The 14,838-nt window shown below is 46.4% G+C and overlaps 1 protein-coding gene across 4 annotated transcripts in view; it reads right to left on the bottom strand.

Moving 5' to 3' along the window:
* LOC150081744 (synaptotagmin-15-like) overlaps window positions 1–14,838 on the bottom strand; it is a 377,464-nt gene that overhangs the window by 151,428 nt on the left and 211,198 nt on the right. For all 4 annotated transcript variants that reach the window (XR_016547288.1, XR_016547289.1, XM_090379611.1 and 1 more), the window contains exon 4: window positions 1,167–1,380. Coding sequence is in view for 2 of the 4 variants with exons in the window: in XM_090379611.1 (XP_090235737.1) it covers window positions 1,167–1,380 (214 nt within the window). In the remaining 2 variants the exon portion in view is untranslated. The remainder of the gene's footprint in view (window positions 1–1,166; window positions 1,381–14,838) is intronic.

The raw sequence follows: 14,838 nt of genomic DNA on the forward strand, positions 1-14,838 counted from the left end.
TCTCTTCAATAGTCAGCACTGGATCTTCCAACAGGACTCAGCGCCTGCCAAGGCAAAGATCACCCAAACATGGCTGACTGAGAATGTGCCAGAGTTCATCAATCATGACGAATGGCCTCATGCAAGCCCAGATCTTAATCCACTTGATTACCATTTGTGGGCTATTTTGGAAGGAATGATCTCTGGTAAAAGTCATGCCACATTGGAGAGCCTGAAGAGATCAATGGAGCATGCTGTGGCCAATTTCCCGCTGGATGTTGTGCGCACTTCTATTGATGAATGCCCGGAACGTTTGAGGTCTTGTGTAAAAAACAAGAGGGGGAAGCATTTTGAAAGAGTGTTGTGATCAGAGAACAGTGGATTGATGTGCCCATGTTCACCAACGTAAGATTAGAATTTATTAGCAACCTATCTTTTTCGATGTGCACGCGTGAACGAAATTAAATGAATTTCATTTACGGTGTAAATAATTACAATGTAAATAGCCACAATCTGGGAAATAATATTTTAACAATATGCCAGCCCACATATAACATAAATGAAATTATTGAAAAATCACTTCAGATTTTTCTATTCTCTCTGACCTCCCCACAGCAATAAAAGATAAATCAACAGTATCTGATAATTGTGATCATAATTCTGGTTCATCAATAGTCAGAATTACTGATACGAACTACTGATATGACTTTAGGTCAGTCTGCCTTAGACTGACCTAAAGAGAAAACAATATTTTAATAAAGTGACCACCAAAATGTCAATCATGGTGATGAGATCACCGCAAAAGCACTGATAAAAAGGGATAGATCCGACTTTCTGCTTTATTTTTGATACTTCACAGACTTTAAAAAAACCAAATGTTTCGTTTATACTCCAGCATGACCACTACTAGATCAAACGAGCTTACAAATAATCGCTTTGAAAATGAGTAAAAATTTCAACCGTACGTAGCAGTAACACAAATTAGAACCATGGTCTACTCAAAACTCATCATGACTGCACTCTCGCGCTACACAACACCACCGCCTTGTTTGTCTGGTACTACATAAATTAATGACTTTTTTGCCAAGCATATCAAACTTTTTAACAGGAAAGGTGAAGCAGATTTTTCTTTCGTGAAATTTCCGAAAATTTTAAAAAAATAAAAATGATCCAGAAGCTCTTCCTACCTTACAAAAGGATCACAACAATTAATCTGCCCACAGACTCTTGAAGGTAAATTTTTTGCTTTAACTAAAGTCACTAAAAGTCGTTCCGAAGATGAATCATATTCTAAGCCAAACCATACACGACCCATGTGGTCCTCTGGAAAATAATTCTCCTCTTCCGCTTCGCTTCCTATCTTGTAGAGTTCTGGATTTAATCCTCCTAAAAGAGTGGGACCTAGAAAAAAGAAAGTAACTAATATGGAATTTTTTACTTCAGATTAATATAGCAAAATCCAATTACAAAGATTTGATCAGGTTGCATTAATCATTTTATTATACCAAAATTTCGTTTTAATGAAAATCGCTGAACATTATTTTAAAAGAACCGTGATTATTATTTTTTCTCTTCAAGGGGTTTTCATCCTGCTAGGGTACTGGCACCAGGTGCATGTGGTGGTTGTTATGTCCTGGGCATGCTTGCAGTTAAGCCTGTGATCAACATGGTCGTTTCTTGCTCCGTATGTAACATCTCTTCGACTTCTTATCTAAGGTATATACACCGATGAGCCAAAACATTATGACCAGCGACACGGTGCGCAAATCGAAGCAACTGCAGGTGAACTACGGCGCGTGCGCGGATCGGGACACGGTATAAAAACCACCTGACACTGAACTCCATTAATCAGTGTTATTCTTGTTCTTCAGATGGGAAAGGCAGCAGACTTAAGCGAGTTTGACAAAAGCCAAATTTTAATCGCCAGACGACTGGGTCAGAGCATATCCAAACTATTATATTAGGCCACCCGAATATTTAAATTCATCTTCCGTTCTGTGTGTCTAATGTCTGCGTGTGTTCTATGGTCAATTTGTCTGTTTTGCTGGACGAAAAACTGCAGTTTCTGGGGAAAAAACCTTATTATCAACTAATTGATTCAAGGATTGAAAAAAAAAAAAAAACATTAAAGGGTTCGAATCCCGATTGGAACCAGGGCCCTTTTCCACCCAGTGCGGGGAGGCGGGACAATAACACTTGCTACCGCGCAGACGGTCAGAGCATATCCGAAACGGCATGGCTGATGGGATTCTCACGGTCAGCCCCGGTTAGTACCTACCGAAAGTGGACCGAGGAGGGAAAACCAACGAACCGCCGGCGAGGTGTAGGACGACCACGGCTCATCGATGCTCGAGGTGAGCGAAGGTTCTCTCGGATGGTACGCGGCAACAGAAGGGCGACAGTGGTGCAACTCGCCGGTAATTGGAATGCTGGTGACAGGAGTAATGTGTCTCAACACAGTACATTGAACACTACTGAAAATGGGGCTGCGTAGCCGCAGACCACTACGAGTGTCCCATGCTGACCACGGTTCACAGGCGACAACGCCTACAATGGGCACGCGAGCATCGAAACTAGACCTTGGGTGATTGGAAGAAGGTCGTCTGGTCCAACATGTGGACGGCCGGGTTTGTGTGTCATTTACCCGGGAAAGTGATGGCGCCTGGATGCACTGTGGGACGAAACCAAGCCGGTGGTGGTGGTGTCATGCTTTTGCAGATGTCCTGCTGGATATTCAGGATACCCTGGGTCCAACCATTGATGTGCCGGCCACACTGACGGAAGGGGCGACTCGTTTTAAAAATGCAGATAACTGCAGATTATGCAAACAAGAAATCAACAAAGATTACATTAAATGCTCCAAATGCAAATTCTAAATTTGCCAGACCTGCTCAGGTCTTTCTTGTATAAGCCTGAAAAAATTATCAAGTGCAGCCCGCGAGAAATTCATTGCATACTGCTGCCGAAAAAAGCCGGCGAATGGGCAAGGGAGCCCTTCCCACTCAGCCGTGGTTCGTCTCTCAAACTGCTGCTTGAATTCACTTGCTGCTACCTTGCCCACTGAATAGACAATATCTTCAATACCATCTTTCGGCAACTCCCCACAGCTCACTCTCCGGAGCATATAGTGTATAGTATAGTTTGTTGGTGTCTAACGGCACCAGGGGTTTTCCCCATCTCCGCGTTACTTTCATTGTAGGTGTAACAGTTCACTGTAAAGGCCAGAGATTTAAAAGTGTATGGATATTGTATGAGTGTAGTGTTGTGTATCGTTCTTCTGGCCATTCAGCCGATAGACCCCCTGCTGGGGCCCAACGTTGTCCACACTATGCTTCGTGGAGGCAGACCAGGTACACTAGTATTGAAATATTTACTCTGGCAGGTCCTGCCACCTAATTTCCAGAGATTTCAGTAGCTAGGACCTTAAATATATATATATATATGTGTATAATAAAATTATAAATATATATATAATAAAATTATATATATATATATATAATTTTATTATATATATATATAATAAAATTAAATTAAAATTTTGCTCAGTGCGGGTTAAGACAATTGTGTAGAAAGGCCAAATGAGTTTACTGTGAACGCAATTAAATTTAGCCATTATTAAATTTTAAGTTATGTGGGGTATACACTTGCGTATTAGGTAGAGTGGGGGGGAGACAGAAGGCTGGGGGAAAAGACAGAAATATGGGGACGATAGAGAAGGCGACCCCAGATAATCAGTGGGGCAGGCCCATGCCCTACCAGGCGAAGAGGGGAGTGGCAAGGAGGTGAGGGGATGGAAGAAAATCCCAATTCATATAGACCCATAGCCTTATTGTCTACACTAAGCAAGCTTTACGAAAGATTATTACATAAAAGGATCCACAACCACTATAATGAGGCAAACCTGAATTCACTCAAGCAATACGGCTTCAAATCGGGTTCTTCGACCATAGATGCCCTCCAAGGCCTAATCACCAAAGCGATGCAGTGTACCAAGAAATATTTCCTTGTCATAGCCGTTGACTTTTCTGGGGCGGTCGACACCCTCTGGTGGCCGAGCGTCCTTTGCAGGCTCAGGGCAGCGAGAACACGAAGCAATTTGTACAGGAGCATCAAAATTTATCTCTCGGGCAGAAACGTCCAAGTAATAACGCCCTACAAGAAGTTGACCTGGCCGGTCCGCAGGGGCTGCCCTCAGGGATCTGTCCTGGGGCCGCTCCTGTGGAATATGGTGTTTGACGAGTTCCTCACCATGTACCTGGGGGAGGTGGAGGTCCAGGCCTTCGCAGACGACCTGACGGTCGCAGCAGATTCCAGACAGAACCTTGAAACGCTTGCAAACCATGCCCTCGAAACCTTGCAGGACTGGGCAAAACTACACACCTCAACAATCTCGCCAACGAAGACGGACTCAGTACTATTGAGAGGGAGGTTAAACCTTAGAAGAACGCCACAAATCAAGCTGGCAGGACAAACAATCAAGCTGTCAACGCAAATTAAATATCTGGGACTGATCATCGATCAGAACTTATCATTTAAACCGCACCTAATCTATCTAAAAGAGAAACTGCGGAAATACACAGCGCTCGTTGCCAGAGTTACACGCAGGGACTGGGGGCTAAACAGGAGAACCCTGTCCCTGTATTATAAAGCCATCTTTATCCCGATAATAACATATGGATCTCCCATATGGTACAAGAAAGCAGGAACAGCAGTGAATAAAAGGATACTGGACACGATCCAACGCAACATATTACTAACAATAACAAGAGCATGTAACACGGTTATTACGAGTGCCCTACAGGTCCTTGCGGGGACCCTACCCTTGGATTTAGAGGTAACCCGCTGCGGACTTATGTATCTACTAGCCAAAGGAACCAAAACCACCTACAATGGTCTTACCATTGACATCACCAATAACAGGAAAAACGAGAAACAAAAAATAGTGGACCACCTCGTACAAATTTGGCAGAGAAGATGGACAGACGTGGAAAAAGGAGCGGTAACAAAAAAATTTATTCCCCAAGTAACCAAGCTGTATCCCAAGGCTCCCTCATGGCTGTACCCAGGCCTAAACACTACTCACCGGCCACGTGCCTTTCAAGGCCAAATTAAATGCCATGGGCATAATCGAGGAATCACAGTCTCTGCGGTGAACTAGAAACATGGTATCACGTTATGCATCAGTAAAGTGTAAAGTGTATTCGTGTCAAACGGCACCAGGGGTTTTCCCCCATCTCCGCATAGTAATTAGCGAGAGCTCCTGGTTGCCATCTACAGCCTTCGACACTAGCTTCGCCACCGCCACCACTAGGCGCATAGAGCTAGAGCTAGGCGCATATCAACGTCTCGGGCCACACTCACAGTCATAGCTGAAGGTCACTTGCCGCTTAAGCTTTTCTTTAGCGAGCGCTACTCGGGCGCACTCTACGCCTCTGGCAGTAATTGCCTTGCAGCGACCACCTGCTTTTCAAAATCTTCTTTAGTGCACAAAAATTCACCAAATTGGATTACGAACTTGTAGCGGGTGTCTTCCTGCACCAAAAATCAAGTCCTACTGAAGCAACACCCTACCGACTCGGAAATCCGGACCTATTTCGATTATTTGAAATTATCCCAACATGGAAGGTAAAACTAATAAAACCCAAACCGCGTTGCAGCATACCAACAAGGACGACATTACAGTCATCGAGCATGACGAGGGGCCGGTGGATCCCCGCGCCGGAGCCCCCTCCGCTAAAAGGAAAACCCGCTCACAAACCGACACAAGAGATTCATGCCTCCCAACGGGATTCTACCGAAGAGAAACAAGAGGAACCACCACTGGATTCAACCTTGCCCAGGGGCACCGTCCCTGAACAGAAACTAATCCTGCGAACCGCCCTTGAAAACTTATTCAAGAAGCAGAGCAGCAGAGTGACTACAGGACTAAGAGCTGAAATCGTTTCCCTGTGGTCCAAACTACAAACAATTTTGGACCAAACGCACCTGGAAAATGAAAAAATAACTGCCAGGCTTGATGCCTATCTTGAAAGTGTGGCGAACAAAGTGCAACAGCGAGCCCCCACTTTTGCTGAAGTGCTGAGGACACAGCAACCCACCAACCAAACAGTAACTAAGGAATCTACCACTAAACGCAAGACCCTCTTGCCAACCCCTCACCTAGCCATCGTAAGACCGACCTCCAAAGATGAAGTCCACACCAGCGAAGAGGTAAAGAACATAGTAGTAAACAACCTTACCGAAGACTTAAAAGCGGCAAAAATCAAATCGGTTCGCAAAACCCGAAATGTGGGTGTTGTTATTGAAACGCAGACAAAGGCGGATGTAAACCTGATACTAAACAATCAAAGAATCCACACACTTGGATTAGAGGCCCTACCACCGAAAAGAAAGGGACCTTGTGTAATTATATACGACTTGGACAAGGACATAACCCCGACTGAGATCCAAACAGAGCTGTACATGAGAAACCTACAGCAAGACTATCCAGGGAAGGCACCATCAACCATCGTTACTCCGAGATTTCAGACTAAAGCTAGAGCAGGAACCGCCACTAACTGGGTGGTAGAGCTCTCACCAGCGGCCTGGAAGACTATATGCCAGCAAAACAGAGTCTTTATCAACTGGGGCAGCCACCGCTTCAGGGAGTACGTACCCGTCCCAAAATGCTTCCGGTGTTGTAAATTCGGGCATACTACCCACACCTGCGCTCAGACTCAGCCCACCTGTGGCCATTGTACAGAGCGGGGGACACGAGTTTAAAAACTGTCCAAATAAGGACAAAGACCCTATCTGTGCTAATTGCAAGTTGGTAAAAATGGATTGCAAACACTCGATAAGGGACCCTAACTGTCCCTCATACATCAAAGCGAAGAGCATGCACCAAACTAGAACTGATTATGGCGACTACAACTAAGAAATTCAACACCACAGAGATGAAAATATTCCAGCATAATGCACAGAGAGCCAGGGCTGTGGCTGACCAGCTACGCCTTAAAGCCGACCAAGAGAGCGCTGATATCCTGCTACTTCAGGAACCGTATGCACATTCCAAACAAGTAAGGGGCTATCCACTTGCATATAAACTAATCCAATCTCATGAGGACACACCCTGGGCCGCGGTCCTGGTCCGAAACCCGGACATCACGGCAACGAAGATCGCACAGCTGTGCACACCATGGGCAGCCTGCGCCCATGTCATCACACCAATAGGAGCCTTCTATGCCATATCCCTCTACTCTAGACCGGGACGGGATATCACAACTGCCATAAATTACTTGCAACAGCTACTTGACATCCTACCAAACCAGCGGATTATTGTGGGAGCAGACGTGAACTGTCGGTCGCCTGCATGGCATAGCAAAACGGAGAGCAGAAGAGCTACGCACAATGGTCAGCTACTTGAAGACTTCCTAGCCACCTCGCCGTTTGTGATCCTTAACCAGCCACACCATTTGCCCACATTCTGCAACCTGCTTTGGGAAGCAGACATAGACATAACAATAGCCACAGCCAATATGGCCGCGCACATCGACAGATGGACAGTCGAAAATTCCTGGACAACATCCGATCACCGGGTGATCACGTACCGAATCTCAAGAACGCTAACCAGAACCCCAATCACCAGATATCTCACCAACAGATTTGCAGTCCACAAAGCGGACTGGAATCAGTTTGCGGTTCACCTAGCCATAGCTATCAAAGCTAGACAACAGCAAATAGAGAAGGAAACTGATCCAGACATCCTGCAAAGAACAGTGACTAACATAATCACAGAGTCCAGCAGTGCAACCATAAAGAAGAAGAGACCCTCCCCAGGAATGGTCCCATGGTGGACCCGGGAGCTGCAGACCCTTAGGAAGGAGGTCACAAATAGAAGGAAACAATTCCAAAGAGCCCGCAGGTCTTGGCCGCAGGCTGAGGTAGAGGCCTTAAGACAACGCTATAGGGAGGCAAGAAATCTATACACAGACAAAATCCAAAAGAGTAAAAGAAAATCCTGGGAGTTACTTGTCTCCACAGCTGGAAATGCAGATCCCTGGGGGGTTATATACAAAGTAACTACGAATAAACTCCCCAGGGGAGAAGTCCTCACGACGACTCGAACTCCACAAGGCACTCTAACAACAACGTGGGAGGAATCAGTCAACAACCTCCTAAACGCAATACTGAAGGAACCAGCACAGCCAACCAGTGAACAACAACTCAAGCTGTGCAAAGAAAATGAAGAATACCTCACGGAACAGATAGAACAACCATTTACAATGGAGGAACTTCAAGAAGCGACTGCCCGGATTAGGCCCAAAAGATTCCCTGGAAGAGATATGCTTGAACCTGAAATCATAAAGAAGGTTGCTGACCTAGAACCCCACCTTCTCTTAAGGCTGTACAATTGCTGCCTGGAGGCTGGCTACTTCCCTATGGAGTGGAGAACAGCAAATGTCAAATTAATTCTCAAAGCCCCAAACAAAAATCCGGCATTCCCGGAATCATATCGACCCATAGCGCTCCTAACAGTTTTAAGTAAGCTATATGAACGGCTCCTTCATAGACGGATACAACACTACTACTCCACTGCCAACCTTGAGGCAAAAAACCAATTCGGATTCAAGCCAGGTCACTCGACTGTCGATGCGATGAGAAACCTACTGATATCAGTGAATGATTGCCAACAGAAGTACTTTCTCGCTATTGCAGTGGATTTTGCCGGGGCGTTCGACTCACTTTGGTGGCCGAGCGTCCTGGGCAGGCTCAGAATGGCACAGGTCCCAAGCAACCTTTATAATAATATCAAAAGCTACCTCTCACACCGAAAAATAGAAGTGAAAGTACCATACCAACAGATCAGCAGGAACATCCACAGGGGGTGCCCCCAGGGTTCCGTGCTCGGTCCACTGCTGTGGAATATAGTATTTGATGATTTTCTGAACACCGGCCTTGGGGAGGTGGTAACCCAAGCATTTGCGGATGATTTAATTCTCACTGTGACGGCAGATAATAGGACACAACTTGAGATTCGAGCAAATCAAGCTCTGTATACTCTACAGCGGTGGGCTACAGAGAACTTTCTACAGATCTCGCCTGCCAAAACGACTTCCATCTTGCTTAAGGGAACATTGGACATAAGGAGGCCACCGCAAATTAAAATAAATAGCGCTACAATCAAATTCGTCCAACAAATGAAATACCTCGGGATCATTTTTGACAGCAAGCTCACATTCCAACCGCATCTCAGGCAACTCAGGACGAAGATTAGGAACTACTCAGGCCTGATTGCGCGAGTCTCAAGCAAGGACTGGGGACTGAGTAAACAAACCATGTTGCTATACTACAAGACTACTTTTCTCCCAGCGATCACATACGGTGCACCAATATGGTACCATAGAACCAGACTGACCACCAACAAAAGAATACTGGACTCAACACAACGAACAATATTGCTCAAAACAACCCGAGCCTGCAATACTGTGAGCACGGAGGCGCTCCAGGTTCTTACTGGATCCTTACCCCTGGATCTCGAAGTGATCAGATGCGGACTAGCATACTACATATCAAAAGGAATCTCTGTGACCTACTCGGGCTTTACGATTGAACCCACACACAATATAAAAATGGAAAAGGCTCGGCTCTTGGCACACTTAAAACAGGAATGGCAAAACAGGTGGACAGACTCAACCAAAGGAGAGGTGACACGACGCTTCATACCTGATGTAGACAGGTTTTTCCCAAAACTACCTGTATGGTTCCACCCAGGCCTATATGCCACCTACTTATTGACGGGTCACGGCCCCTTCAACGAGAAACTAACATCTCTGGGCCTCCTCCAAGACCCCAACTGTTCATGTGGCGAACCGGAAAGCTGGACCCACCTCATGCACGATGTACAAACTACGAGGACCTACGTGGAAATCTAATAACAAGATTGACCTACGTGCCGCGAGGCCAGGAGCATCATCTCTTGGACACAAGCGAAGAATATAAGAACCTCACCAGATTTGCACAGGAACTCTTTGCCAGAAGAAGAACCTGTTCTGCGATCAGGAACTAAGGGCACAGTATGCCTTGTAGCAGACATTAAACTTCCACAACACCGGACTATAAGCAGCACTAGACCACCCTTCCTGATGATGGAAACAGGATCAACGGACCAGACCCATCCGGGATGCAAAAGAGACACTCCACGAGACTATCCTGGTCGTGTATATAACCCATAAATGAACACCAGATTTGCTGCCAGTGCGCCAACTGGCGACCGAGCTGGGCACTCTTTCCTGGCTTTCTTTCCACTCCACTTCCCTGGCAGGGGGGGAGGTGTCTGTCCTATTGTCTCCTCCCTTCCTCGCCACCCCCATTTCCCCTTCTGGTGGGGCATGGGCATGCCCCACTGACACCTATTGGAGTTGCCTTCCCTACTGACTCCATATTTCTGTCTCTCCCCTCCAGTCTTCAGTCTCCCTCCCCTACTCTATCTGTACACAAGCGATTGCCTTACACGTCCAAATTTAATCATGTCCAAATTACTGTTTGCCAATAGTTTCGGCCTTTCAAATCCTAGAGCTCTTAACGCCCCCCCACGCGAAAGATCAAAAAAATTTTTTTTTTTTTTTTAGGTCCTAGCCACTGAAATCTCAGGAAATTAGGTGGCAGGACCTGCCAGAGTAATTAATTATAATGCTGATATACCTGGCCTGCCTCCAAGGGGCTGAGTGTGGACAACGTTGGGCCTCAGCAGGGGTCCAGCGGCTAAATGGCCAGAAGAACAACGGTACATAGCACTATACATATACAATATCCACACACTTTTAAATCTCTGGCCTTTCCAGTGAACTGGCACACCTACAATGAAAGGAACGCGGAGATGGGGGAAACCCCTGGTGCCGCTTGACACTAAATACACTCTACACTCTACACTCTCCACGTAGTACACATTGTCATGTGAAACAGAACACTGTTGAGGCCAGAGAATTAAAAGTGTATGGATTTTGTACATGTGTACTGTCGTGTACCGTTGTTCATCTGGTCATTTAGCCGCTGGACCCCTACTGAGGCCCAACGTTGCCCACACTTGGCCCCGTGGAGGCAGACCAGGTACACCAGTATTACATTATTTACTCTGGCAGGCCCTGCCACCTAATTTCCTGAGATTTCAGTGGCTAGGGCCTATGTAAAAAAAAAAAAAAAAAAATGGGGTAGACACTAGAGGTTTAGATAAGGCCGAGATATGTTTTAAATGAAGGTTAGGTTTAATTTTCCACATTGAAGTTTAGTAGCTTGCAGTGGGACATTCACAGTCGGTAAAGGTAGAGTGGGGGAAGACTGAAGATTGGGGGGAACAGGTAGAAATATGGGAACGAAAGAGAAGGCGATCCCAGGAGTGTCAGTGGAGCAAGCCCCACCAGGGAGAAAAGGGGGACAGGGGAGGGGATGAGACAGAGGCCCATCTCTTCCCCTTCCCTGCCTAGGGATAGGGTTTTAAAAGTGAACTGAGAAAAGGTGCCCAGTTCAGAACGCCACGCGACGTGCTGCAGCAGAGTTGCTGTGGTCATGTGGTCCAGTCGTTGCGTCGCACATGGGAGACAGAGTCCCGTCCAGAGAGAGATCATTGTCTAGTAGGAGTCCGCATATATGGTGTCGGATCGTCTATCATTTGCGATGGATGTTCAATCCTAGGAGAGAGAGTGAGGTCCCACCAAAACGGCCATAGTCTGGTTCAGTTTGGATGCTCATGTGCAGGGAGCTTTGGGCTAACGGCGTGCATTATTGATTGCAATTTGTGTTCTCCTTCTTGCAAATAAGTCTTGTGCAAATTTGGCGAGCGCACTATATTCATCGAAGCTGTCCAGAAGATGGTGTTCCCGGTCCTGAGGTAAGTAAGTTAGTCTGGTGATTAGGATTCCACGTAGGTCGTCGTACAGTGGACATTGGTGCATCAAATGTTGCCAGCTCTCGCGTTCCCCACATGGACAATGTGGGTCCTCCACAAGCCGAAAGGCTGCAAGTTTTTCATTGAAAGGTCCGTGACCCGTCAGGATGTAAGTGGAGTGCAGTCCTGGGTGGAGCCAAGGCGGTGATTTAGGGTACACTTTGTGTATGTCCGGAAGAAATTTCCTTGTCACTTCTCCTTTGGTGCTGTTTGTCCAGCGGGTTTGCCATTCTTGTGTTAGATGCCCCAATAATCGGGTCTTTTATGTCTTTCTGTCATTTCTAGGTTCGATGGTGTACCCCATGAATGTGACGGGCATCCCTTTAGATAGGTAGTATGACAGGCCACACCTGACAATCTCCAGGTCCAGTGGGAGAACACCAGCCAGCACCTGGAGCGCATGCGTACTGACAGTCCTGCATGCACGGGTTATTGTTAGAAGGATTGATCTCTGGATTGAATGAAGAATTCTTTTATTTACGGCCATGGCTGTCTTGTGGAACCAGATTGGAGCAGCATATGAGATTGCTGGTATAAATGTAGCCTTATAGTAGAGAGAGAGTGTTCGCTTTTTCAGGCCCCAGTCACGCCTAGTAACACGGGCAACCAGTGCAGAGTAGTTTCTAGTTTTTATTCTTAGTTGCTTGAGATGAGGTTGGAAGGAGAGATTGTTGTCAAGGATGACACCTAGATATTTCATTTGGGTGGTAAACTTTATCGTTTTTCCTGTTATTTTAATTTGCGGAGGTCTTCTGATATTTAATGATCCTTTGAGAAGGATCGACGTTGTTTTTGTCGGTTCAATTTGTAGGCAGTTTTCTTCTGCCCATTGTTGTAGGATCTCTAGAGCATGGTTTGCCTGTATCTCCAGTTGGGCCCTGGAGTCTGCCGCCACCATCAGTGCAAGGTCATCTACGAAGGCTTGACACTTTACTTCCCCCAAGTTGGTGTCAAGGAAGTCGTCGAAGACTATATTCCAAAGCAGGAGGCCAAGAACGGACCCCTGCGGGCGCATCAGTGTGAAATATACGAAGACATCAGATGGCAAATGATCACGAGAATTAAATACATCACTAACACCCAGGATCACCATCTCCTGGACACACCAGAAGAATTTGCGGCCTTTAGTCGCTTTGCCCAGGACGTCTTCTCCAGAAGAAAACGACAAATAGCCATCCACCAAGGCTAACAGGAGTAATGAAACCAAATATGGACACCAAGGAATACGAGAAACTAAGGACGGGGATATCAACCAATGATGATGACCAAAGAAAGAGGAATGCAAGTATGCGGCTTGCCCCATGAGTGACAATGAAGAGAAACAGACGTGAGACAAAGGCCATATTGGAGACCTGAAGAGAACATTCTAGCCCTCTTCACCTATTATTCCTAACTCCCGGGGAGAAGGGGACGGCCACACGGTCCCCCCTTCTCGCCATCCCTTGTTTCCTCTCTGGTGGGGCATGGGCATGCCCCATTGAAACTGGGGCCACCTTCTCTATTGGCTTCATACTTCTGCCTTTTCCCCCCAGTCTTCTGTCTCCCTCTCCTCTATCTTCACGCTAGCGAAGTCCCACACATCAAAATTAAAACATCAAAACCGCTATACGCCCAGCATTCGGTCTAAGAAATTAAAGCGATAATATCCCCACGTCAACGCAAATAACAAAAAACACTTTATTTTATTTTCTTGATGACCATTGGAATATGCCACCCAAAGTTTTTTTTTTTTTTTGGTCCTAGCGGCCGAAATCTCAGGAAACTAAGTGGCCGGACCTGCCAGAGTAAACTAAGTCTACGGAGTTCCTGGCCTGCCTCCACGGGGCGTAAGTGGGGCAACGTTGGATCCCAACAGGGGTCCAGCGGCTAAATGGCCAGAAGAACAACGGTACAGAACATTACACGATCCAAGATCCATACACTTTTAAATCTCTGGCATTTACAGTGTACTGTAATACATCACAACGTAAACTACGCGGAGATGGGGGGAACCCCTGGTGCCGCTTGACCCTAAAAACACTTACACTTACACACTTACACTTACCCCTCCCCCCTGCCGGGGGAGAGAGCAAAAGATAGAACCATGCAAGGTTTGAGAGCCAAGATGGTGAGCAGCAAGCTGCAGTTGGTCTTCAGTGGCATTGGTGTTCCCATTTGGGATATCACTGATGGGACCAGGTCCTGTCCAGTTTAGTCAAGTCAGTTCTTGTCCTTTATTAAGTTGGTTCAGTTGTTATTCCTGGTTGTCAGGTATAGGGTTCAGTTGTGCTCCATTGCAGCGAGCACAAGTCTTTTTGCGAAGAGCTCTTGAGAGTAGCAGGAGAAAGCCAGGTACTCTTGTTTTGTATCCAGTATGTTGTGTTCCCGTCCTCTAGGACAATATAGGATCTTTGTTATTAAGATGTTGCGGAGGTCGTCATAAAGCTGGCAATCATACATTAGATGTTGCCAGCTCTCCAGACCACCACAAACACAGGTAGGGTCTTCTTCAATTCCCAAAAGGAAAAGTTTGGCATTGATGGCACCATGTCCGGTGAGAAGATGTGCCACATGGAGTCCAGGTGAGAACCACGTTGGGAACTTAGGGTAGACCCTGCCGACGTCAGGTATAAACTTTCTGGTTATCTCCCCTGTATGGGAGTTTGTCCATCTCGCTTACCACACCTGCAGCAGGTGAGCGTAGAGCCTCTTCTTTTCAGCGGTGCGGTTATTTGCTGGGTCAGTTGTATGTCCGAGACAGGTCCTTGAGGTGCCCTTTGCCAGATGGTAAAGTAAACCTTTGCCCAAAATCTCCAGGTCAAGGGGGAGAACTCCGGTCAGGACCTGTAAAGCGTGGGTGCTCACCGTGCTGCAGGCACGAGAAGAAAAGAGTAGAATCGATCTTTGGGTTGAGTTGATGATACGTCGGTTGACTGCGGTAGTAGCCTTGTGATACC

The sequence above is a fragment of the Mastigoproctus giganteus genome, chromosome 8, assembly GCF_048544385.1.
Source record: "Mastigoproctus giganteus isolate SK-2022 chromosome 8, ASM4854438v1, whole genome shotgun sequence".
NCBI lineage: Eukaryota > Metazoa > Arthropoda > Arachnida > Uropygi > Thelyphonidae > Mastigoproctus > Mastigoproctus giganteus.